The 24,402-nt window shown below is 53.0% G+C and overlaps 1 protein-coding gene across 5 annotated transcripts; it reads left to right on the top strand.

Moving 5' to 3' along the window:
• TRAF2 (TNF receptor associated factor 2) lies at nt 1-24,376 on the top strand. 5 transcript variants are annotated; one of them, XM_068413764.1, is made up of 10 exons: nt 1-416; nt 2,529-2,749; nt 3,383-3,461; nt 3,828-3,926; nt 13,929-14,000; nt 15,691-15,765; nt 16,440-16,799; nt 17,776-17,953; nt 21,603-21,751; nt 22,037-24,376. In XM_068413764.1, exons 1-10 carry the CDS (start codon nt 399-401, stop codon nt 22,253-22,255), a joined length of 1,470 nt encoding a protein of 489 aa, XP_068269865.1. In that variant the 5' UTR covers nt 1-398; the 3' UTR covers nt 22,256-24,376. The 5 variants fall into 5 exon arrangements, with proteins under 5 accessions (XP_068269865.1, XP_068269866.1, XP_068269868.1 ...); XM_068413765.1 differs by lacking the exon at nt 1-416 and adding an exon at nt 1,013-1,043; XM_068413767.1 differs by lacking the exon at nt 1-416 and adding an exon at nt 1,026-1,078.
• Nucleotides 24,377-24,402: the final 26 nt, after the last annotated feature.

Raw genomic sequence — 24,402 nt, 5'->3', positions numbered from 1 at the left:
TCTGACCGGGGAGGATTTCCCCGGTGCCGAGTGAATTCCCCGCGCAGTGAGAACGCGACCGTCCCTGCCCCGCTGGCCCGGGAGGCGGCAAAGCCCCGCAGCCCCCACGCCGCCTCGTCGCGAGCACAGGGAGGGCACTAGTAGCCCCCAGTGCGTGAGCCCGGCCGGGAGGACGTGTGGGCTGGGGACCCTGAGTGACAAAACCGGCCCCTGTGACCTTTCGCCCAGCGAGTTCCCCTGCGAAAAGCCCCTCGCGTGACCTCAGCGCCGCGTGGCTGCATTTCCCTCCACGTCATTTTTTTTTTTTTGGTATTAAACCGAAACCCGCCCGCCGCCGCCCGTCCTTCCCCGCGCCGCGGGCCACCGCTGTCCCCCCGAGCAGGCGCCGCGGGCCGGCCATGGCTCTCTGCGCGCAGGTAAGCGGGTGCCCGGCACTGCCCAAAAGGGCTGAAAGCGCCTTAAAATAATCCTCTGGGGGTTGGGGTTCGGCCCGGGGCGTTCCCGAGGGGCTGGGGGCTTCTCTGGTGGGTGAGGGGGGGTTGGGGGGGGGGGGGGTGGCTGTCCCTGCAGGGTGGGGGGTCAGGGTGCCCCCGGGCACCCCCACGGTGTCACAGCCACAGTCACCCCGTTGCTGCTGTCCCTCTGGGTCCCACACCGGTGGGTGAAGGGGTCCTGGGGGGGCCTGGGCCCGTTCCCGGTGGGGGACAAGCAGTGGGGGGACAGTGGTGGGGACAGCAGGGGGAGAAGGGGGGTCATAGGGGGTGTGTGGGGTGACACGGGGCAGCGGGTGCTGTGTGGGGGGACGGGGGGGTGCTGAGGGGGGGTGACGCTGGGGGGGTCTGAGGGGGGTCTGGGGGCTTGGTGTGGCGGTGACGTCGGAGGCCGCTGGCCCCGCCCCGGGCCGCTGGCCCCGCCCCGGGCCGGCCCGTCGTGAGGGCGTGGCCCAGCGCGAGCGGGCCCGGCGGGGCGGGGCGTTCTACACGTGTCCGGTGGGCGGGGCCTGGGGGGGCGCTTCCGGTGCGGGGAGCGGACGGAGGCGGGCGGTGAGTGCGGCGCTGGCCCACCCGCAACAGCCCCGGTACTAGCCGTACCGGGCGGGACGAGGGGCGGACGGACGGGGGGCGGCGGGGCCGGGGCTGAGGCCGAGGCCGGGGCGGGACGCGGAGGAGGCGGGCGGGCCCTGCCCCGCGCGGCGGCGCCTCAGGCCTCGCTCCGCTTTGAGCCCGGCCCGCGGGGCCCCTCGTCGCTACGGGCAGGCCGGGGCGCACCGGGGGGGAGCGGCCTCCAGCCAGCGGGGCGGGGTGGGCCGGCGGGGCTGTGGGCTCGGCTTCCCCGGGTCCCGGTGGAGCAGGGAGGCTCCGCCGCCTCGTAGCCCGGGAGACGTTCGTCCCCGTGAGGGAGGCGGCTGCAGGCGGGGCCGGCGGCGGTGAGGTCTCCGCTGGTGTGGGGGCTTGCGGAGCCCGGAGACACCCGACCCAGCGCCAGGGCCTGTGGAGACGGTGCCCGGGCCTGCCGCCTGCCCCGCTGTCCCATTCGGTCCCCGGGCATCCCGGGGGTGCGGGTGTCCGGGACCGCTTGGTGAGGAACGGGCGGGCCTGATGCACCTGAAAAATTAAATTTGCATCCGAGACCTGGTTCAATACCTGCAGCATGCAAATAACGGCGCTGAGCCCGGCTGCACACCGGAGCCGGCCGGCACAGCACCTGCGGGGGGGGCAGAGGCTTTGACAACCCCTGGTACAGGTAAAAGTTGGATTTTACCCAAAACTTAAAATTTACGAGGAGCTGAGTGAGCCTCGCCACGTCCTTGGCCACGCTGGTTGGAAGGACGTACCTGGATGTGCCGCCTCAGACGTTGTAGGTGGCTGTGGGATGTTGTCGCAGGGCGTGAAGGTGGGAGATGCCTCTTTAGATCATCATAAGGCGTCAAAACAAACCCACTTTATTCTCTTCCTCCTTTCTGATTTGCTTGTGCCTCTCACAGCTTCGTTTTCCAGCCCTCTGGAGAGCCCTGTACGTCTGCCTGGGCGTTCCGGGTATATCTGGGCTCCGTGGGGTCTCCATGGGACCGGCTGGCTTTGGGCAGAGTTACGGCCCTTTTTGACAACTGACAGATGTGAAAACAAGCCATGGCAGGCTGTGGTCGCCTCACTCGGTGCCTACAGGTTTTTGGTGGACTGAGGCAGTTTATTTATATTCCTGATCAGCTTTAGGATAGTTTTTTACCTTGTTTTGGGCCAGAAACCTTGATTTCTCTGAATAGGCTGCATTTCAGTAAACTTGGACGGAGATTTTAGTGAGGTCTTTCCACCCTGTCTCTTTGTTCTGGATTTAATTCTCAAATTAACTGTAAAGTTTCTTGCCATATTTTTAACTAGGTGGAGGCAGACTTGTGGTTTACGTCGGCGTGTTTACCTGTGTTGTTGGGTTCTGGGTGCCAGTGTAATATGCTGTGAGTAATGCAGTTTTATGTGAAAAATTATCACTATCCGGTTATAATCAAACAGCGAAAATATTTTTCCTTTCAGGCTCTGGAGATACAGCCAGAATTTTTTGTTCACATGGCAGCAGCAAACTCTACTCCGCCTGGCTCTTTGGATCTAAACCAGCCTGGATTTGCAAAGGAGATCCTGGGAACTAAACTGGAGGTCAAATACCTCTGCTCTGACTGCAAGAATATCCTGAGGAGGCCGTTTCAAGCTCAGTGCGGACATCGCTACTGTTCCTATTGCCTGAAGAAAATTATAAGGTAACTTTTGTGCCTTCAGTCTGAAGGCAAAACGCTTGAAAAGGTGTTTTCAGGCAAAAAAAAAAGAAGGAGAGAAAAGTCTCATTTTTAGGGCCTTCTCAGTGAGGGAGCTGTGTTTAATCGTTGAGGTTCAGCATCAGGTCGTCTTTAAGGGAATGTGTAATCTCTGATTTGCTTTTATTGGTCTGGGGGTTGCTTCAGCTTTCCCTTTTCCAGAATCTTCTGGGTTGTTTTTGCTGTTCAGGTGGTGATCCAGGTGGATCACCCATCTCCTTCAGTCTTCACCACAGCTACTGAAGGAACTTGCTCCTAAAAGTCATCGTATGGTTGTCGTGCCAAAACATGAGAAACTGAAGCACATGCTGGCTTCCAGAAGAGTTTCGTAGTGTTCTGTCTCACTCTTGCCTTGAAGTGAGGGAAGTTGAATAGAGGGGAGGGGTGAATCAGGAGAAAAAAAATTAGAATCAGTAATGAGCATCAAAAATACACACGAGCGAAGGCTCAATGTGGTGCTCGAAAAATAAGAAAATACTTTCATTTTATAGTTACCAGAAATTCCTTTATTGTTAAATCATAAATCGGTCTCTTTTTGTTGATTATTATTATTTTGATGATTATTTTTCTCTCTGCTAGTGCTGGACCTCAAAAGTGTGCCAGCTGTATTCAGGAAGGAATATATGAAGAAGGAATTTCAATTTTGGAAACAAGCTCAGTAAGTAAAAAATGCATTTTAAAAAATAAAGCGGCTCACTGATGTCATTGACACCACTTGCAGTTTTTGTTTAAAACAGAACTTCTGAGAATCCCTTGTTCCTAGGAAACATTTTCTGCAGTAGTGAGAGTTATGATTAATGTGGTGGACTCCCCAGCTTCTCAAATCCAGGTCACGTTAATAGAGCGGTGGCCTACTTACACGCTGTAATACCGATTTGTTTGCCATTAGCACACCTCTGAGGATGTGATGTGGCAACTGGCCTGGGAGGAGTCTTAGTAAAGACTTAATAAAGAATTAAGAGACCCAACCAAAACTGCAACCCCTCTGTAATTTTTGTGGTTTGCTTGTTTTTTTCCATTTTAGGCTTTCCCAGACAACGCGGCTCGTCGGGAGGTGGAAAGTCTGCCTGCTGTCTGTATTAACAGTGGCTGCACTTGGAAGGGGACTATTAAGGAGTACGAGGTAAAGATCACAGCAAAGCTTTTGGTGTCTGCGTCCTTTTTCTTTTGCCTGTGTTTGGGGAAGGCTCAGGAGGTTTTTGTTGTCTGCTGACACTGATGGTGGTGGTGGGAGCTGTCAACTCCCCGGACTTCACTGTAAGATGGAGAGATTTCTTGACTGAGCTGGGTTTGTGTGCCCTGCTGAGGGCTGAACCGAAACAATTTCAGATTTGCTTGTGGTCGCAGGCACCAAACTCATCTCTTCCGTGGTGGGAACCACCCGCTCTGTCTCCAGCTCCTCTCTGCTATAAAAGACAAGCGAACTGTCAAGAAACTGTGTGTGCCATGCCATGAAATTGTTGTGAAGTTCTCTGCGTTATGTGAACCTAACACCTACCTCAGACCTATAGGCTTGGGGAAGGCGGCCTGGCTGTGATCCTGTTTCCAGCCAGCTGCCCCTATAGCTACCAGGGCAGTGGGACTGGGCATTATTGACTGACTGGCACCTCGTTGCTCTGAGCTGTTCTGGGCCATGAGCCTACTGGGCAGGATGGTTTTTCCAGCCCTGCTCTGCTCGAGGAGCCTATCAGCATTTTAATCCAGGCCGCCTTCTTGTGGCCTTGGGCATTTGGGCCTTAGCACGTATACAGCTAACGTCCCACATGAGAAGTGTGTTCTTCCTGAGGACAGCAGTGGGCCCCGTGTTTCCCTGTGCTGTCCAACAAGTCAGCTCTGCTGTGGCAATTTGCATCGTTAAAACACTTTGGTAGTTAGTAGTGAATGTCTATTCACCTCTGAAGCTCTGGTGCTCCTGAAGGACAGTTTTGTCATCCCTCTTGGAATGGAAGAACCAGCACGTGGGGGGCATGAGGTAAGAGGAATAAACTTATTTCCCTCTAACTTTCACACTAGGTAAAGATTGTAGCCCTGTGGTTCATGGAGCTTTGGTAGTGACCGAGAGGTGTGTCAGGAAAAGGTGTAACCTCAGTGTGTCTGGGGTAACATTTGGATGCTCTTTGCAATGCTGCTGCAAGACGTCAGGAAGAAACAACAGCTGTGGATCACGCCTGAGTTTTCTGCCTAGCTCACTGAGCCTGTTAACAGAGAGGTGCCTCTGTGTCCTTGTCCTGCTGTCTAGAACCTTCTGCTTCTTTATGCTAAAAGTTCAGTCCGAAAGATGAGGGCATGTAGAGTGCTCAATGGTTCTCCTGCTGTGAAACCCTCGTTCATAGATCTGTAAGTGACTCATGGTGTGGATGTGTGCCTGAATAAATGTCAAGGTAAAAGCTTAACGCTCATGCAGCAGAGAGAGTTTGGGAGTTGCATTTCAGGGTACAGTGTGTTTTACTGAGGTTCCAGGTTCAAGCTGTGCTGTTGGTGCCTGCAAATTGTTTGACCCACGCTTTAATTTCTGCTGGTGACTGGTGACTAGAAGTCTCATGCTCTGCAGCATTCAAAACACTGATAGTAGTAAGTGAGCTCATCTCCATTAGACTAAACCAAATTATATTTGTCAGCAGCTTCCAGTGCTGTTGATTGTGCTGTAACTGATGAGCTCTTCTGAACTTTTTCTCCTGAGTTTAAAAAAAAAAATCTTAAGAGTTCCTGTAGAGCTCAGCAAAAATCATCAGCTGCCAAAGGTCCTCTCTATGTGGTCTTACAAGTGTTTGAACGCAGGCTGGAGTCCAGGCAGAAGTCGCACTAGAAGTTCAAAGGGGCAACGAGCTGTCCTGGGGTAATAAGTCTGTCTTCTTGCAAGGTTGCACATGTGTGTGATGCTCTGGGATCTGCACAACTGCTTAAGAGCATCTGAACTGATAAGGCTGTGCCTCTCTTTTACTCTTCACCTCATCTTCAAAAGGTCCTGTTAGGTGCCCTGCTAAATCAGGGTGTGTTTGGTAGAGGTGTGGCTCCGGCATGCTTGGGCTGCAGGTCTGCAGCACTGATCTTGTCTGTCACGGGTTTTGTTAGTCTCGGGGCACTCTTGTGCACTGAAGGGGCAGCGGGGATTTTGAGCAGTGCTGGTTGGTTTGTCTCAGGATTGAGCTTGCCTCTCCTGCCTGCCACGGGTGGCATGCAGGGAGTAAGGTTGTTTTGTGCCCTCTCGGGGAAAAGCTGATTCTTTCCTGGGAACTGGTGGGAGGAGGCAGGGTCTGGCTTGTGTTATCTCTGCTCCCAGCTGCCTGCCAAAGAGCTGTGGCATTTCGTCAGGCTTGGATGTCCTCATGCCGTCAGAGCTTAAGAGATGGTATGTGTGGCTGAGGAGGGCTGATGAAAGGAGGCGTCAAACGACCATGTTATGTTAGCCCTGAGTCTCTCTTGGTGCCGTGGACTAACGTTAAGCCCTGCCTTACGGGTAGGCTTGTTCTTTAGTGCCGCAGAGCTGAGCTTGCCTCGTGCGGTACGGTTGCATCTGTAGCCAGCAATGTGTGTAACGTCCTGCAGCAGCTCAGCGCTCCCACTATGGAAAGTCCCTCGCTGTGCTATTTCCGACAGGACATGGAAAGTCCCTAAGAGCAAATTCATTGTTTGCTAATTTAAAAATCATGTGTTCGTACTGAGAGAGGCTTACTCGGCTGCTATCCACTTACAAATCGAGACACTGTCACTTCTGGTTTGCTAATCTTATCGGGGCACGAACAAGGGAAGAAAAATGTTCTGCAGCTGAAAAGCTCTTCAAAAAAAAAATTTTAAAAACTGATTTCAGTTTTGCTTTCTGTTCAGGCAGCCCAAAGTTGAGGTCTCAGAGGGACATACAAAACTGAAAGAGTGCAATCTGCTTGGCCGTGACTTGCACTTCTGCTTAAAGCTCTGTGAAGCACATGAGATGTTTAAGTGCTTAGAACATGTCTGGGTTTATAAATGCATTTTTCTGACTTTATTGTAAATATTTAGTGGCATTTGGATAGAGCAGTTTGTGGTGGGGCTGCAGGGTTTTCCCTTTTAATCAGTAACCTCTTTTCATAGATAGGTTTCCTGATGAGTCTGCCTGAATGTACGTACAGAAAAGCAGGCTGTGGGCAGGAGCTGTTAGATTCAGGTGGAAAGTCTGAGGAGGGTTCCAGAAACTAAAACTAAGCCCTTAGAGCAAAAGGAAAGGCCAAGAAAACATGCTCTGTGATATCCAGGTAGAGGGAGTTTGTGGTTTCTCAGCCCTGGAGCGTTTCGTTTCTTATCTTGCAGTACCCGCAATTGCCTACATCTGTCTTCTGTTTTATCAACATATCTTCAGTTCACATATACCTTTTATTTACGCTTTTCATACCACCAGCTCCCTTTCTTTGCCCCCCACCAGGACTGGAATGGAAGGAGGGGGCTGCAGAGGGATGTTCATGTGGTCAGCTGTAGCATTTCCATTTGTGACCCAGCCAGAGGTTTTAACTATGCACTGGTCATCTCAGGAGATAGAGAATTATATGAGGCATAAGCAAATGGAATTGTCTGTGTTTTGGAAGGAGAACTGAGTTGTAAGCTTAATCCTGACAGCAGTATTTAAACTAAGTTGGGAGGAGGAGGGTTTCTAGGAAAACAGATGAACTCAGCTGATGAGGATGGGTGACTGTCATCTGTGGTGATCACCCATCCTAACCCGAACTGGAGGGGATGTGCTTTCCTGTAGGTCGTTGTCACCTCGGGTTTGAAGAGTTCACTTTAATTGAAGCCTGGAAGGCTGTGGAAGGTGCAAAACTCAGAACTTAAGAGAGATTACCCCAAAGCCAGCAATGTTGGAGAGTATGTCTGCATCCCCTTCTGGGCTACCTGCCTTCCTGGGGCCTGGAGGACGAGGTGACTGAGCAGTCCCTCTTGCCCAGTGTTCCTCCTGGGAGATGCTGGAGAAGCCCTGCTACACCTCGTGTAGAGAAAACTGCCCCTCTTCAAAAATGCTGCTGAGGGGTCTCCTGCTTCATGATGCTTCACCATTTCATGCCCCTCCTTTCCATCTGCGTCCCAGGAATGCACATGCAGGTGACCAAAAGGACCTCCTGCTTTGGAAAAAGGGATCTGACACACCTTTACTTTCCAGAGCGGGAGCTGAGGTCCCCAAACATAACCGTGGCCTCCCCTACAGTCCCCGAAGTGGAGTTTATGTAGCGGGCTGCCCAGACACGAGGCAGTTTCCCGTCCAAGCCCGTGGTGGGAGGTAAGCCACGGGGAGTGCCAGAGAGCGTGCGTGGGAGAGGGTTGGAAAGCCCCGGCTGTAGAGGGTCTGCTCTTAGCTTCTAAAAACCAGCTCAGCCTTCTTGTGGTGGCCCTCCTAATTAACTGGTTTGGCATCTGCCCAGTGGAAAACAAAAAGCTGTAAGTCACGAGCTTTGAAGCTGAGATGAGAGCTGCGTGTCCCTTCTAAGCCGTGATGAGACCCCTCAGCGTGAACACAGCTTTGGGGACTGTGGGGCAGCACTTCACGTCCAGGGAGGTGATCCTTGGGCTTCAGGTGTCTGGCAGGAGCCAAAGACACGATCACACGTGCACCCTTGGGCACTTCGAACTCTTCAGACAGCTTAGAGAAATTGGGTTTGCAATCAAGCCACTCCCCACAGGCTCGACTTCTCCAGCACGTGAAAGACACGCGTCCCAGTTGTAATATTTGCCTCATCTGCCCTTTTCTGGGTGCCAGTGGTGTTCTCAGCCGTGTTTTGTAACAGCCCTTCTGTTCACCGCTCGCACCTCCGTGCTGCCTGCGGGGCAGAGGAGTCAGCCTTGCCCCTGCCCACCATCTGTCCAGAGTTTGACCCGTATCAGCACCACCCTTTCTAACCTGAAGGGCAGGCAGACAGCTGAGAGACATCCTGAGGCTCTCCCTTTGCATCTGAGCGATCAAGGTGAAGCTCTGCACGCTGGTGAATGTCCTGCTGGAAGGGAGGGAGGTTCCTCCGGGGGTGTTGTCCTGGGACCTGGTCAGCACGGGCAGTGCTTTGTGTGCTTAGAGCCCAGCCGTCAGCACTGCAGCGTCTCCTGCAGCTCATGGCAGCGGTCGGCTGTCAGAAATAACTCTTGGAGGTGAATTCAGAGCAGTGCTACGAACGTGCTGGTGCCTGGCGTCGTTAGTGTGATGGCATGATTGGAGCCCGCTCCCCGGTGGCAGGTTGTTCTCGAGCAGTGACCTCATTAGATGTGAACAGCACGTCCTGGGCATTTTTCACGCGACCGTGACTGTAACTGTTAATTGTAGCCTAGAAGACCTGCGGAGTTATCTCTGATCAGATGTTCCTGATTGCTTTGAACCTCCCTTACACATCCAACAGCTGTTTACGGAGACTCAGCATAGTCCAACACGGTAATTCTTAATTTCCTCAGAAAGCGGATTTAGTCTTTTTGTTTTGTGGTGCAGCTGGCTGGATCTGAGGCGAGGGACAGTGGTGCACAGGCTTCAGCTGGCCATGGGGCCAGGTCAGGTTCAGACTCGGGCTTATCTAAAATGCTCCAGGGGTCCAGCCCTGCTCTGTTTCAGACTAGAGTCTGCCTAGGAAAATCGTTCCTCTGGGACGATGCGGGGATTTGGAGAAAGCATCCTGGAGTGTCTCACAGCTCATGTAGTTCAAACAGGGAGAGTCTGTTTTAAGAAATGTTAGGAAACCTGCTGCTGCTTTCAAATGTTTCTTGTACCTTCAGCCTTCTTCAAAACCTCCTACTGCTTCCACATCCTTATTCAGTGCAAGAAACGCTGCCTTGATGTCCCTCTGCCAGTAAACCCCGAATCAAATGTCTGTCTAAGCAGCCCTAAAAGCCGATGAACAAAACCGTAGAAAGCTGAAGGCAAAGGTTGTTCTGCTGGTTCTGAAAAGAGGCGAGCAAGGCTCCTGGGACACACCAGACATCTCTTCTGCCAGTTTTTGTCCTCAACACAGCTGGATGCCGCGGTGTTGGACAGCAGAGCAAAGGCAGTGCTGCTTTCCCGTGCCATTGCTGCCCTACGCGTGTCTGCTACAGCCACAAGCAGTTACTGATGGGAGCTTAATCTTTGTTATTGACACTTTCTTTGAGGTTTAATTATTTGAGATGCCACGTGGACTTGCTTGAAACTCTGTCACCAGCGTGTCCCAGCAAAGGGAGCAGTGCATGTGTGGCACCAGCTGATGTGATGGTCTCGGAAAGCTCCCGTTCCTGGTGGCACAGTGCATTACAGCCTGGGTTCCTGCTTTCCAGCCCTGGGTTCCTGGGCTTTGTGCAGTGGCGCAAGGATCATGTGCATGTTCCCAGCCCACCTGTGTGGGGAAAGCTTTGAGCAGCCCTGGCTTAAAACCAGCCTTAGGACGGCCCGGACGAGGAGGAGACACAGCACAGAAGGGCACGTTGACTTCAGAGGAGAGGCACATCCCAGAGTACCTGTGTTTTGGGGCATGTTCCCCTCTCGGAGGCTCTGGGGACCTGGCAGAGATGCACAAAGCAACTCATGCTTCTTGGCACAAGGGATTCAGGTTCCCTCAAAACCTAGGCAGGCATCTCTTACACTTTTTTCAGTGTTTTTTTTTCTACAGTGCTGTGGGCTCAGCCTTTTTCCTGTAGCCAGGCCAAGATGCCATAGGAGCTGTGTGCCGGACATGGCAATGCCGGGGCTGGAGACTGCCAAAGCCCTGACAGCGCTCCGGTGTGCCCTGCACCGCTTCAGCTGGCATTCCTCTGCCGTCCTCTTAATTTTCCATCCTTTTCGGTGCTCCCTCCCTGCTGCCAAGCCTTTCAGCTTTGTCCGTGCTTATGGTTACTGTTGCCATGCTCGGAGGGGACCGACGGCTTTCAAAGTTTCCTGCAGGAGACTGTTTGCAGAAGCGCTGCTGTGTCCAGCTCACACCAAGCCCATTCTGCTGCGCCTCGTCTCTCTGCCAACCCTGCCCTGTGCCACGACCTTCTTGCAGGGCTCTGGCAGAGGCATCTCGCAGCAGCTCTTTCAAAGGTCGCTTTTCTAGGCCACCTGCCTTGTCCCTTAGCTGGAAGGGGAGCGTCGTGTCGCGCTGATGGATTTCCCAACGTGGTTGCAAGACCTCCATAAAAACGGACCTGCGTTGGTAGGGCAGGTTGTCAGCAGGGCGGCTGGGGAGCACATGCCCCTCCTGCTCTGCCGCCACGGTATGGGGGTAACGATTTTCAGCAGTAGCCTCTTTCATAGTTCAAGTCAAGTTTATCAAAGCCTTGACAGGTGAAACAGCAGTGGGATTAAACTGCATTTTCCCTTTTGTCCTGCTCACGCAGCAGAGCAGCTTGTCCTGGCACTCCTTAGGAGACGGTCCTTGTGTCATCCAGGGATCGGCTGCTGGTGTTAAATCCTGTTTTTTCCCTGCGTGTGCGCACGCTTTTCTGCCCGTCGGCGTTGAAATGCGCTGTCCTTGCTGTCGCAGAGCTGCCACGAAGGGAGCTGCCCATTCCTGCTGGTTGAGTACCAGGGGTGCAAGGGGGATGATCCCGAGAGAAACCTCAACTGCAAACACTGCCAATCGCTTTTCTACTTTCTCGGTACTGAGGCAGGAGAGTTGCAGCGTGCGCACGGGCCGCTCTGTTCGCCGGCAGGCCTACGGGCAGGGGAGGAGGGCTCAGTACCTGCATTGCAGCCTGTTCTTGGTGCTCCGGAGAGGAGCACAGGTAGGTGCTGGAAGGCTGAGTGGCTGCAGTGGTAACCCACGAGCGCCTGCGCCCCAAGCGAGGGCTTGTCGGCTGCCCTGGTCCTTCTGAAGGCAGCGGCGGTGTCTGATTTCCTGGGCTCTCAAGTGGGTTCCCAGAGATTCGCCTGTTCTGATGGTGGCGTGTGATGTACACGCTGCCTCTGGGTTGTCTTGCTGTTTATTTTTAGGGAGTGAACTTGATGTGCGGATCAGTCAGCGGTTTGGGTTTTAACTGAGTGGGAAGAGCGAGGTGTTGCTGTGCGGGCTGGTAACTCTGCCCGGTTTGATTTTCCTACACCTGCTGTTGGGTGCTGCAGGCTGGTCCGTGCCTCAGTTTACACCTGGTTGGTAAGAAGTTGGTGCTGAGGTAACCAGAGAGTAGCCCTGAAGGTCCGAGCCAGACCGTTGTCTTCCAGCTCCGCTTTAATTCTCTCTCCAAACCCATCTGCCCTGATTTCCACGACAGGTTCACTCTGGGAGAGTGACTCTGCTCTCACCGAGCCCCCCTCAGAGCGATGGCTTTCCAAAGCTGCCTGAAATGTTCCCAGCGAATGCCTGAGCATCAGAGATGCTCATCCCTGCTGCAGAAGCTCACGGATGTGGGTTTGGGAAAGGTGTAAACAGGAGGATTGCCCCATCCCTGGGGGAGTGGAGTGCGGCGGATCAGGCTTGAATGCCAACCCCAGCTCTTCAGCTCCTGGGTGGGGTGGATTTCTTCCAGCGGCGATACCATCCCTCTCTGTGTAGGCACCCGCATGGAGGGGGAAGGAACAGGGGATTCCAGAAGAGCCTGAAACTGTTTATACAAAACTGTTTGTGTAGAGGTTTGGGTATGTGCTGGTTAAAGCTGATGCTTCTGGGTGTCTTAACTAATTTACATAAGGACCAGTTGCACTTTCAGCTTAGCTGTGCGCGGCCGGTTTCCCTTCTCGTGCTGCAAGCTGGGCACGCTTTGCAGGGTGTTACATCGTGGTGTAGCGTGGAGTCGGGATGGAAGGTAAATGCTGGGAGGTGGGGAGTGCAGAGGGGGTGGTAGTTTCACGCCCAGCACGTTGGCACAGGAGAACGCAAGTTTTAAATACTCCCTTTCTAAAGAGCCGTCTCTGCAGTGAAGTTTCCTTCCTTCAGCCAGACCATCTGTTCTTATGCCAGCGTTTGGTGGGTCGCGGGGAAGATGTTATCTGGTGTTTCTAGAACATGAGAGCAGGAGGTGGGTAGAAGAAAGGGTTCAGCTGCTCTGAGCGAGTGGGATGAAGGCAGGCGCTCTGCCTCCTGCCCTGCCTCTGCCGGCAGCACTGCCCAGCCGGACAGCGCGGGCTGGCCGGTCGCTGTTCAGGGATGGTGCAGGGAGGCTTTGGGTCAATTACTCATTTAAAGTAAAAAGGAGAGAGTAACTAAGAAGCCAAAGCTGAGACACTAATGGGTTTCACTTTCCAGTTTCTGATGTGGTAACAGGATTTAAGTTTGTGGATGTTTCCCCCCACAAGACAGTAACTTATTTTAGTAAAGAATAAATGTGACCAAGTTTTCAAAGCATCTACTTTCAGTAACCGCTTTGTAAATGCTTCTGGGTTTTTTTTTTTTTCCCTGTTACTACCATGGCAGGATACTTCAGTGCACTTATCTTTTAATCTGAATTTTGAACTACATATTCATGGCATTTCCAATGCCTTCTTTCACCTGGTTGGTGTGTAAGAGAAGGTTTAAGCAATGTGGAAGTGACACAGAAAGCGGAGGCACATTCTAGCATTCCCAATTTAGCCAGTATTTCTGGCCCTAGTATCTGCTAAGGACAGAGTATCACATTGCCCTGATTGTTTGTTCAGCTCCTCCGGCTGTCAAGCAAACTGTGTGTGCTCTTGCTGCAGGGGTGAGTGCTTGTGGGCTATTAAATGAAACAGTTTTAAAATATTTTTCTTTCTGGTTGTAAAATGGTTTTCTGATTCGAACGCGAAGATACTATCAGACAGCTCAGCCCAGCGTGTGATGAGTAGGCTATGGGTTCATCCTTCAGCTGACTGATAACCATTGCAGGGGAAAAATTATACAAATTATCTTGCTGAGATAGTGGCTTGCTTCACCCAGCCTGCCAGAACGTGTTACTTGCCTGGCAGAGCCATAAATGGCACCTCCCGTTGATTATCTCGTCCGTCAAAGCAGTCATCTTGATTTTTTTAAAAAAATTATAGCAGCTTTTAAATTGAGGCTGAGGCTACACAGGCACCCAAAATTCTGATAGCCTGGGGACCACACCAATGAGTCGGCATGCAGAACTATCAGCGTGACCAAGATTTGACTATAGGTTGGTAGAATACTGCACTCTTCTGTAATAAAGCATAAATCTACCCCCCTTGAATTGTACTCCTCATATAACCTCATTGGAGCTTTTATTTAGAGGACTAAATATTCTCCTGTCAATTCTTTTCCAGGCTCACGATGAAGTCTGCCCTGAATTTCCGCTGACTTGCGAGGGCTGTGGGAAGAAGATTCCGAGGGAGAAGGTACCCACCGACTGCCCGTGAACCGTGCGCCACGGTGGTGGTTGGGGTCCTGATGGGCTGACGCCGGCGTTCTCGGAGCGGGGAGGAAAACCAAGACCGTTAAAAAGTGGAGTGGGGAAAACAATTAAGTGGCAGCTGTTGGTACAGATGTGACCTTTCCGTAAGGCTCAGAGCACTGGTAGGGTGCGAGTGACTGTGACTCACCGGCACTCGTAGTTTTGCCTGAGTGCTGCCCACACCACCTCCCTCTGAGCGGCGTGTTTGGGTGCAGAGCCTCCGTGGGAAAAGCACGCTCATGGGTTTAAAGGGTACTTATGTAAAGCAACTGTATCAACCACTACTGCAATTATGGAAAGGGAGCCCATCTCCAGCTAAATTAATTTATTTCTAATTCATCGTGTAATGGAATCCATGTCTGTAGAGTCTCCATGCTGCTGGCTTCTGGGGCAAGGCTCAAAAGTCTGAAGATGTTTCTCAAAACTTTGATTTTCAAAAAGCACCTTCATCTGAAACCGTCCTGCCTGCTACGGGCAAATATTTTAGTAGCACCGTTGCAAAAGGCCCTTGCAGCAGGGCAGGGGGGACAGAAGCAACAAAAAGATGAGCAAAGAGTTCTTCTAAACAGGCAGCGTAATAATGGACTTCGTGCTGGGATCTTGGGGTACAGATCTGCTTGTCTGCAGGCTGAAACTGGAGCCCAGCAGAGACTGGGCTTGTAGGATTCCCATATGTGATCTGTCCTTTGTTTAAATATTAACTCCCTCTTTTATCTCTCTCCAAGCTTTTGTTGATTAGCTGCAGCCATTGTAACTCTGAGTAACCTGACTCATTCAACAAGCCAGATGGATCTAGAAGCTTTTAAAAAAGTGGTTTAAAACCAGTTTTAATCAACATCTGTTGTAGCAGATGTAGGTGTTAAATGTGGAGCATGGTTGTTGTTCAGCACAGACCACTGCTATCTGATGATGAGAGGTATATCCAAAACAAGATGATAACGTGCCAGTGCTTGTTAGCATTAATCATGTATCGTGTGGGAACCCAAACGAGTCATCTTGGTGGCTGGGGGACTAGTGGCACTTCTCTGTAGAAATATCCACCACTGGCCTCAGTTCTTCACGACGAGAGGTGGCCGAGGCGCAGTGTCCTTTGGCACCCCAGCAAGGAGATGCTGGACCCAGCAGAGATCTGCCCTTGCACATGTGGACCTGCAGTAATTGCTATAAATACTCAGACAGAACCCCCAGGAAGCTTTTTGTTCTCTGATTTTAATGCTTAGCTGGAAGTAAAAACATCGAGCTGTGGCACATCCTGACCAGGGTTACATGAAGTGCACAAAGTTAAACGGCTAGTGGTTTTGTAGGGTTGTTCTCACACCTCCCCTTCCTCTGCCCTCGATGAAGCTTCTTGCTCAGCATCCATAACACGTACCTGTGCTGGTTGCTTTTTCTTTATTGCATATGCAGGTGAGAAGTGAGACTTCCAGGCTGTCAAGAGAAATAAAACTTCCTTCCAGGTGTCACTGCTGTATTCATAGCACAGTGAAAGTCAGAGCTCGTGGTAGGCAGCGTCCAGGTTTAACCACGCACTTTGGCAGTGAGCAATTAGCTCTTCAGTCTCCTAGACGTCAGCAAGATGGAAAGGGAGCTACTGGGGACACACGAGATCTAACATCACCTTCCTTCCTTTCTAGTTTCGGGACCACGTGAAGACGTGCGGCAGATCTAAAGTGCCTTGCAGATTTGTGGTGGTTGGATGTGCTGAGGTGGTAAGGGCTCGTCTGTTGATGTTTATCTCGGGACTTGGTTTTGGTTCCAGTGTTAGAGTTAACCTGCAAACTGCTGTTGCCCAAACATGTTTGCGTTGGGGTATTTGAACAAAGTGGTGTTTCAAACCGTTGGCAAATGGAGCTTAACATCATCTGCTGTCCAGAGCTTGGGTATCCAGAGAAGGAACTTGATGTGGAAGGAAACCTCCTCCTTCTTGAGCAACACGCTTTGACACTGTGGTGGTTATGCTGCTTTCAGCTGTGAGCACAGAGCTGGGGCCAGGCCATATTTCTCCATGTGACTTAGTTTTCCCAGCTCCTATTGCTGGTGTTCATATAAATCCCTCCTCGGGGGGATGACGTGAGGCTTTGTCCTTTGGTGCTGTTAAATACATCTGACAGAGCCCTTTTGGGGAAGTAATGGAGGAAGACAGAGTAGAACAGTGTGTCCAGCTGGGGAAACGTTAAGCATCCATCACTGTATGTGATTGCACCATTTCTAAAACAAAACGAAAAAAAGCACCCCCAAAACAGGGTTTTTAACTCTTTCTTTGGTTTTTCCCCTTTATAATGTAAAGCTAACGTTGTGACCTCAAGAGGAGGAATTTTGTTCTGTGGATGGTGACAGCGTAGACTGAGCTTGCTGAATGGGGGATGTGTTTCTCTTCGTGTAGGTGGAAAATGAAAAGCTCCCAGAACACGAAAGCAAGTGTTTGGCAGAACATCTCTACATGCTGCTGAGTTTTGTGCTCAGCCTCAAGACTGGGTCTGGAGACCTAAAACCCCTTCCTCCCCTTTCCTCATCACAAAACAACTCCCCGCTACTAGCAGCAAACTCTCTGTGCTCGGAGTCGGAGCTCTCCAGGTCCCTGGAGCTTTTGGGAAGATGTGAGGCCCTGGAGAGGAAAACGGTGACCTTTGAGAACATTGTCTGTGTGCTCAATCGGGAGGTGGAAAGAGTGTCTCTGACAGCTGAAGCCTACAGTCGACAACACCGACTAGACCAGGAGAAAATCGAAACACTGAGTAACAAGGTGTGTAACCACTGGCTTGGGCTTTCCAGCACTCTGAGCAGAGACTTTTTTCAGTTTCCTTTCCGTGTTATTAGCTAGCAAAGCCTCACCGCCTGGCCCTGAATCTCCACAGGTCTGAAGGCAGAACTAAAATATCGTTTGTGCCTGTGCCCAACCCTCAAAAGCTTCCTGGAAAAGACAGGAATTACACTGACATGCCTAAAGCGTTCAGATCTCTGTTAGTAATCAAGTCATGCAGACACCGAGATGTTCCTGGGGGAAGTTTTCCAACGAGAGACAGAGCACCCAGCATTTCCCTGCATCTCTCTGGATCCGTGGGGCTGCTCACCCTCCAGCCCTTTCAGAAGGAGTGTGATCATTGATGCTGCGCTGCAGCCTTGTGCCAAGCACGGTCTGGAGGTGTGAAGAAGCTGCCCGCACCAGTGTGCTCCAGCACAGTCCCTGCCGAGCGCTGCCGGTGCGCCCTGGCAGCGGGGAGGGGGGCAGTTTGCAGCGTACCTGCGCTCTCTTGGCAAGGGAGCTGCCAAAATTGGCGTGACCCTGTGTCAGCTAGCAGTGATTCACCCTCCGGAGACCTTCCTTGGCCGGGTGTAGGTTCTTCTCTTTCTCAATCTAGTTTTGTCACAATGCTGAGGATTTTTTTTTTCCCCTTCATTCTCATTTCTTGTACTGCTAACGTAACGGGGCTGCTCGTTGGGAGGATTTTCCCATTTGCTGGGGGAAAGTCTCCAGCTCAAGCACTGAGTTGTGTTGGATGTACCTTCTCCAGAATGACAGGGTTCAAAAGGAAGCTTCAGTGAATTGGCTATGCTAAATTATGATGCTAAATTTCTCCCTCCCGTGATCCCTGTCAATTCTGGAGAACGTCTCTCACTAAAGAGTCATCCTGGAGGGGATGCTGGTGTCTGCTGGCTCTCTTGGGTCTCACAGCAGTACGTGTTTCTAACCAGGCTGCACCGTGTGTCCCACTGAGCAGGTCCGGCAGCTGGAGAGGAGCATTGGGCTCAAAGATCTGGCCATGGCGGAGATGGAGGAGAAGATCCGCAACATGGAAGCTTCCACCTACGACGGTGTTTTCATCTGGAAGATAACAGAGTTTGCCAGGAAGCGTCAGGAGGCGATAACAGGCCGCTCTCCTGCCATCTTCTCTCCAGGTTATTGCCCACAAATTTGCAAAAGCCTTTTGGTCTCACCTGGGTGCGGGATTTTGGGATTTCTAGCAGTGCCCTTAGGGGAGATGTTGGCCATTCAGTCATGCTGCTGTCCTGTCCCTCTTTCCCTGTGGAGCCTGGAATGTGTTTTTTTTAGTGTTGGGCTAAATGAAACTGCTCTGCTGAAAGAGGTGCTTTTTTGATTGCAGAACATCTATGTAATTCTCATAGTGGAGAATGCAACTCTTAGCTTAATAGCCCTGCATAACCCTTTAGTTAGAATTAAAATACTCAAGAGACCATAAAACCAGCAATAAAGTGCTTAAGGAAGGGAGGAAATATGTATCAGAGCCCCAGAAATATATTTTAGTGCCCCAAGCATGATGTTGCAAGAGACAGTGTCTAAATAAAGCCCAAACCATACCATAGGGAAGTGCTTGAATATCTGTTGGAGGAAGGGGCTCTCCTCGCAGATCTGCCCCAGCCCAGCACTGTTCCTCCTGTTCTTAAAAAAGAAAATCTCAGACAGGGGGTTGTGATCTGGCTTGTTTGCTTATGAAAGCCGTTCCCAGGCTGGCAGCTGTAAGATGAAACATCTCTTCACACAATTTCATTGCTCAGTGGGGAGCTCACCTTGCAACAAAAGGGTTGAGGAGGGGAGTTTGTGTTTGCCTGAGCAGGAATCGCTTAAATCTAAGCAAAACCTGGAGCACGTGCCTTACGCCTGCTCCCTGGTGCTGGGGGAAAGCAGGTTGTGGCTGGGCCACAAGAGAAAAAGCAATTGAATTTTAAAAACTATTTTAAAATGTTTTCTGGATGAAGGCAGTTCTCAGAGTCCTTTTTCTCTTGAAAAACTGAAAGAAAAAAGGATTCCCCTTCTTGAGGGGAACTAAACTGCTACTGAAGCTGTGCACATGCAGTTAGCATTTCCTTTTGAAAGTCAGCAGCTGTGGCAAACCCCTGCTCTCGTCCCCTTCGGGAAGGGCAGCACTTCCTTCCTGTTCCCAAAGCGAACAAATCTGCTCCAAATCTATTTTGTTTGACTTAGAGAGAGGACCTTAAGTCTTGCATCCTGTCCATCTCCTGCACCATGCTGGAGAGCTCCTTGACCTGAATGTCTCCAGAGGCTGGGCTTTGGAGGGAGATGCTGGACAGAGCTGACTCTTGTCCTCTGGCTACGGGCATCCCGGCTCACTGTGCCCCAGCTCGGGGGCTCCTCAGGCCCCTCCGTGGGCTGATGCCACCTGGGGTTCTCACAGGGGGGTGGGATTTGTTTTTCTAGGTTGGAGAGTCTGGTCAGCTGGTGGAGGAGTACAAGTATCAGAGTCAGGTATAAGAATAAGTAGGAGTATAAGTGTCAGAGTTATCAGGTCGAGGGAGGTTCTCCTCCCCCTCTACACTGCCCTGGTGAGGCCACACCTGGAGTAACTGTGTGCAGTTCTGGGCCCCCCAGTTCAAGCCAGACAAGGAGCTACTGGAGAGAGTCCAGTGGAGGGGTACGGAGATGGTCAGAGGCTGGAGCATCTCTGCTACGAGGAGAGGCTGAGGGAGCTGGGGCTGTTCAGCTGGAGAAGAGCAGACTGAGGGGGGATCTTATCAATGCTCACAGATACCTTAGGGGCGGGTGTCAAGGGGAGGGGGCCAGACTCTTCTCAGTGGTGCCCAGCGCCAGGACAAGGGGCAACGGGCACAAACTGAAACACGGGAGGTTCCATGTGAAAATGAGGAAAAACTTCTTCACTGTGAGGGTGCCAGAGCCCTGGCACAGGCTGCCCAGGGAGGGTGGGGAGTCTCCTTCTCTGGAGATATTCAAACCCACCTGGACATGACCCTGTGCAACGTGCTGTGGGTGACCCTGCTTGGGCAGGGGTTGGACTGGATGATCTCCAGAGGTGCCTTCCAACCCTAGCCAGGCTGGGATTCTGTCAGCCCAAGGGGGGTAAGGGAGTGAAAGCTCTCTGAATGCAAGAGGCCTTGTTTGTCCAGACATTTGGTCGGCCATACTCTGAACACACAGTTCCTCCCAGAACTGCAGCTCGTGGTGGCTGGTGCCTCCTCCTCTGTGCTGGCCTTCTCCATCCCACACCTGGCCGCAGCAGCAGGGCAGCAAAGGCAGAGCTCAGAGCTTCTGTAAACTGTTTCCTCAAAGGAAAAAGTGCTTTGCAGGCCACCAGACCATGATTTGTGTTGCTGGGTGGTCTCTGCCATCTGCTTGTGAAAATCTTGTACGTGGCTGGAGGGGTTGGAAGGTGAGGGCTGGCTCTGCCTGACGCCGGGGCTGCTGCTGGAAAAAATAGAGCTTTTTTTTTTAATTCTTATCTTGCAAGTGCAAAGTACGAGGCCTTGTTTCCTGCAGTAGTCGATTGTGTTGCTTAGATGAGAGATCCTCATCCCTGGTGCTGCTTTAGCTGAGAAACAAATGTTTCTTGTGGAGGTGGGTGTTTTTGTCTTAGAGTGAAGCAAATAGACTAGTGCTGTTCAGTCTGGGAAGGAGACAGCTGGGAGGAGAGAGGCCTAGGGTGCGAATGGGATGAAAAAGGGAAATGAGTGTAATTGTTTTGTATTTAAACGTAAAAGTGAGGAAATACCAAATGAAATCGGTGTTAAAGAGAAGGAAGTGGAGTTACCACTCCCTCGCGCTGTGGGGACACAATTGCCACAGGATTCTGCAAAGGGCAAAATCCTAAGAGTTCAAAAAGGCAAATTGTCACCAGAAAGGTTCATCAGGGCCGTGAGTGCCTCTGATGGGCTTTGCCTTTGCTCAGGTGCCCAGTTCACTGCTTGGAGCTGGCGGCATGGGGCACGAGGTGTTTAGCACATCCTTCCTCCGGGGCCATCCTTCCTCCGGGGCCATCCTTCCTCCAGGGCCATCCTTCCTCCAGGTCCCCACCTGGTTTTACCTTCACAGGGTGACAGGAGTGCTGAGGAGCCCCGGGTGGGCGGTGAGGATGTGCTGCTTGGACTAGCAGAGGGCAGCATCTGCCCCGAAAGCCTTTGGGTGAAGCAGGTGGAGAGGAAGGACCAGAGGAAATGAGTTGGGGAGTGCCAGGAGGGAAGCGGGTGACAAAGCCCTCGTCTCTTACTGTGCACTCTGACAGGGTGAGGAGCATCTCAGCTATTGCTGGTCCTCCTGTCCATAAAAGTGCACCGAGTCCCGCAGTAAAATGCCGTGCCCTGAGGCTGCTGAGCCTCCCCAGACCTGGGGCACGGAGCTCTGTGCCGCTGCGAGAGGGCGGTTTGCAGCAGGTCCCCTTCTGAGACGTGTTTCTGTGGCCCTGCCCGGGTCTGGTCTCCCAACGTGGGCATTCCCAGAACTGCTGGAGGAGAGAGCCTGAGAGCCCAGAGCCTGTACCCAGCCGTGCCCACGCTGGGAGCGGCTGGGATCCTAACGGGAGACCGAAGCTCGCTGACTTGAGCCTCTGCCAGCTTACAAAGAGGGTGCAGTGAGTACTGAGTCAGGCCAGTCTGGGATGGCATCTGGCTGTTGGTTGTACCTGGTGGCTTTCTGGACCACCTCTGTGGTACATGTATTTTAAGACCCAGACCTGGTTTCTTCCAGGTCTTTAGAGTCCTCTGAGTTCAAAGGAAGCTGCTGGTGCCGGGCTTTGCTGGGTTTGATGCTCACTGTGGCTGTCTTGCAACTCTTTGACAGCTTTCTACACGAGCAAGTACGGCTACAAGATGTGTCTGCGCGTTTACCTGAACGGGGACGGCACCGGGCGTGGGACCCATCTGTCCCTGTTCTTTGTGGTGATGAAAGGACCCAACGATGCGCTTCTGCGGTGGCCCTTCAACCAGAAGGTGGGTTTGGGACAAAGCCCGCACCGTGCCCAGCAATGGTGTGTTTTGCACCTGCTTGAGCTTCCAGACGCCATCGGTCTGGCTGACTTAGCAAGCAGGAGGAGGAAGGACTTTGCTCTGTCGGCCGCCCTGGGGATTCCCCGGTCGTGCTGAAAACACCGAGCGTGCTACGGGGCAGGGGCACAAAAGGGCAGGAGAGCAGCAGCGTGTTTGGAAAGCAAGTGGCTGGGTTTCTGTGTGCTTTTTTATTCAGCCTCTCTCGTGTATTTTCACGTTTCCCCGCAGGTAACCCTGATGCTCCTGGATCAGAACAACCGGGAGCACATCATCGATGCCTTCCGACCCGACGTGACGTCCTCCTCCTTCCAGCGACCCATCACAGAGATGAACATTGCCAGCGGCTGCCCGCTGTTCTGCCCCGTCTCCGTGATGGAAGCCAAGAACTCCTACGTGCGTGATGACGCCATCTTTATTAAAGCCATCGTTGATCTCACGGGCCTCTAACCCTCCTCACCTCCGGGAGCAGTGAACGCAGAGCCAGCCCCGGAGTGGGGCATCCCCCTCTTGTGCTGCACTTCAGGCAGGTCTCGGAGCGAGGAGGGGGGCAGAAAGCGTAAGGGGAAAAGCCCTTCCCTGAAAGGGACCTTCGCTCGGAGTGGAAACGAGGTGTCTGATGGGAACCCTCTTCCCTGGTGTCAGAGAGACCTTCCCTGAGAAGAGGTCTGGGTGGACGTTCACAGTCTGCGGGGTGCAAGATCTCCCGCAGGGACTTGGGTGTCTGAACTGCTGCTGGCTGGGCTCCCAGTGGAAACCAGTACAGCTCTTGCTCTACCAGTTTAGTGCACATCCTCAGTGCTCTGTAGTAAAACGAGAGTTTGGCCTGCCCGAGCACCACCTCGTGTGGATGTTTGGCTCAGCCGGCTAGGAACTTCTTTGGAGATCTCTGCGCCCCTGGAAGGTGTGTGTGCTGCTGGGGCGCCGGGGCTCTGTGCCGCGGTGGACGGGCAGGGTGCGCGGCAGGCTCGGCGCCAGCCAGGCGAGAGAGGTGCGAACTGTTTTGCCGCTGTTGCGATGCCATCGGTGCCTTCAGAGAGGGGTGCTGAGCCGAGCTGCGTGGCAGGCGGGGGAGCGGTACCGCAGGTCTGGCCCTCACTGGTTTGTGTGCTGGGAGTGCAGGATGGGGCAGGCAGTGCCTGGGAGGGAGCGTGGGGCAGCACTAGGGATGCCCATAGCAAAAGAGAAGTGAGTCTCCCCTGGAGCCTGCTTGTCCTGTCCCAGGAGAGGAGGGGGACTCAGGGCTCGGTGCAGGACATCAGCCCCCTGAACCCCAGGAGCCTCAGGTGGGTTTTTAGCTGGACCCTGCCATTCTCTGCAGCGGGAGGCAGGACGGCAGCAGGGCTGGAAGCTGTTTGTACTCACACACAGATGCTCCTGTGCTGCAGCACCCGCACAGCCGCGTCCCCCTGCACCCGCGCTCTCACCTCCACGGCTGCAGTGCTGATGGATGTGCAGGTCTCTGCCTCTGCTGGCCAGCCCCTGCCCTCCCCGTGGCCTTGCCCACCAGCGACAGCTTGCCCCCTCATTCCCTCACCTCTGGGAACAGTGTGTCTGCTGGTTCCCTGTCATTGCTCTGTCTGCTTGGCCCCTCGCTGAGCTTGCAGCCAACTGGGTAGGACCTGGCGTGGCTGGAGAAGTCCCTGAGTGAAGTTTTCTGTCCCCTTTCTGTCTGTGCACCCCTGCCAGCGCTCCCTTCTGGGCAGGAAGCCTTCAGCACCCATAGGAAGGTCTCTTATTTGTGGAGAAGAAACTGCTGCCGTGTCCCTGCGTTGTGACTGGCTGGTCCCTCGGGAGTTGGTGTGTTGTAGCCATGAGTAACTCTGGACAGGCTGAGTAATGGCTGGGCGCTGGAGGCTCTGCTGCCTTCTCTGCCTGTGCTTCCTGCACCCATGTCAGCATCCAAACACGCCCCAGGACAGGTTTTGTTGGTCACAGGAGCTGCCTGCTCCCGTGGCACTGCCCTGACCACCTGCTCCTGGGGCGGTTCAGGGTGCCCCTGCTGTTGCCTCAGGAGCTCAGGGGGTGCCTGATGCCCTTCTCCAGGTTTGACCCTGAGCCAAGCTGAGCCTCCTGCACCCAAAGGCGCTGTGCTGGCTGGGGGGGGGGAGGGGGGGGCTCTCCCTGCCTGTGGATGGGTGCTGGGACAACTTTGAGCCCCCCCCGCTCTTTGAAGTCTCACTGGGGTTCTTATCATATCTGTTCTTATCACCTCTATATCAGCTGCTTTCAGGGGGTGGGTGCTGGTCCTGCTGCCCCAGGAGGGGAGGTAGGAGAGTGTGCTGCAAGCAGCGATCAGGCTGGCCCCTTCCCCGGCAGAGGGGACACTGGGGTCTGCGCTGGGGTTGGAGAGGGGCAGGGCAGGGGTACGACAGGGCTGGCGAGCCCCTGCGACGGGACCTCTTACCGCGTGGCTGAGGGGAGGCAGAGCTGGTGCTGACAACACAAGCCACCACTGGGTGTTTGTTTTATTTTCCTTCTCTTTTGACCACAGCTATCAGAGACCACCCCTCTCAGCCTGGCACTGTGAAATATGGTCAAAAACCACTAATAAAAGCTGTTGGAAGAGCATCGTCGTTGTATAATCCATGGGATGC

Source organism: Nyctibius grandis, chromosome 16 (assembly GCF_013368605.1).
Source record: "Nyctibius grandis isolate bNycGra1 chromosome 16, bNycGra1.pri, whole genome shotgun sequence".
NCBI lineage: Eukaryota > Metazoa > Chordata > Aves > Nyctibiiformes > Nyctibiidae > Nyctibius > Nyctibius grandis.
The sequence above is the reverse complement of the archived record's forward strand: the minus strand, read 5'-3'. Positions and strand labels throughout refer to the sequence as shown.

Bases quoted from the DNA above. Each gene is read 5' to 3' on its own strand.
- TRAF2 (XM_068413764.1), top strand. The intron at 2,750-3,382 runs GTAACTTTTGTG...TCTCTCTGCTAG, and splicing joins TGCCTGAAGAAAATTATAAG to TGCTGGACCTCAAAAGTGTG. The intron at 3,927-13,928 runs GTAAAGATCACA...ATTCTTTTCCAG, and splicing joins GGACTATTAAGGAGTACGAG to GCTCACGATGAAGTCTGCCC.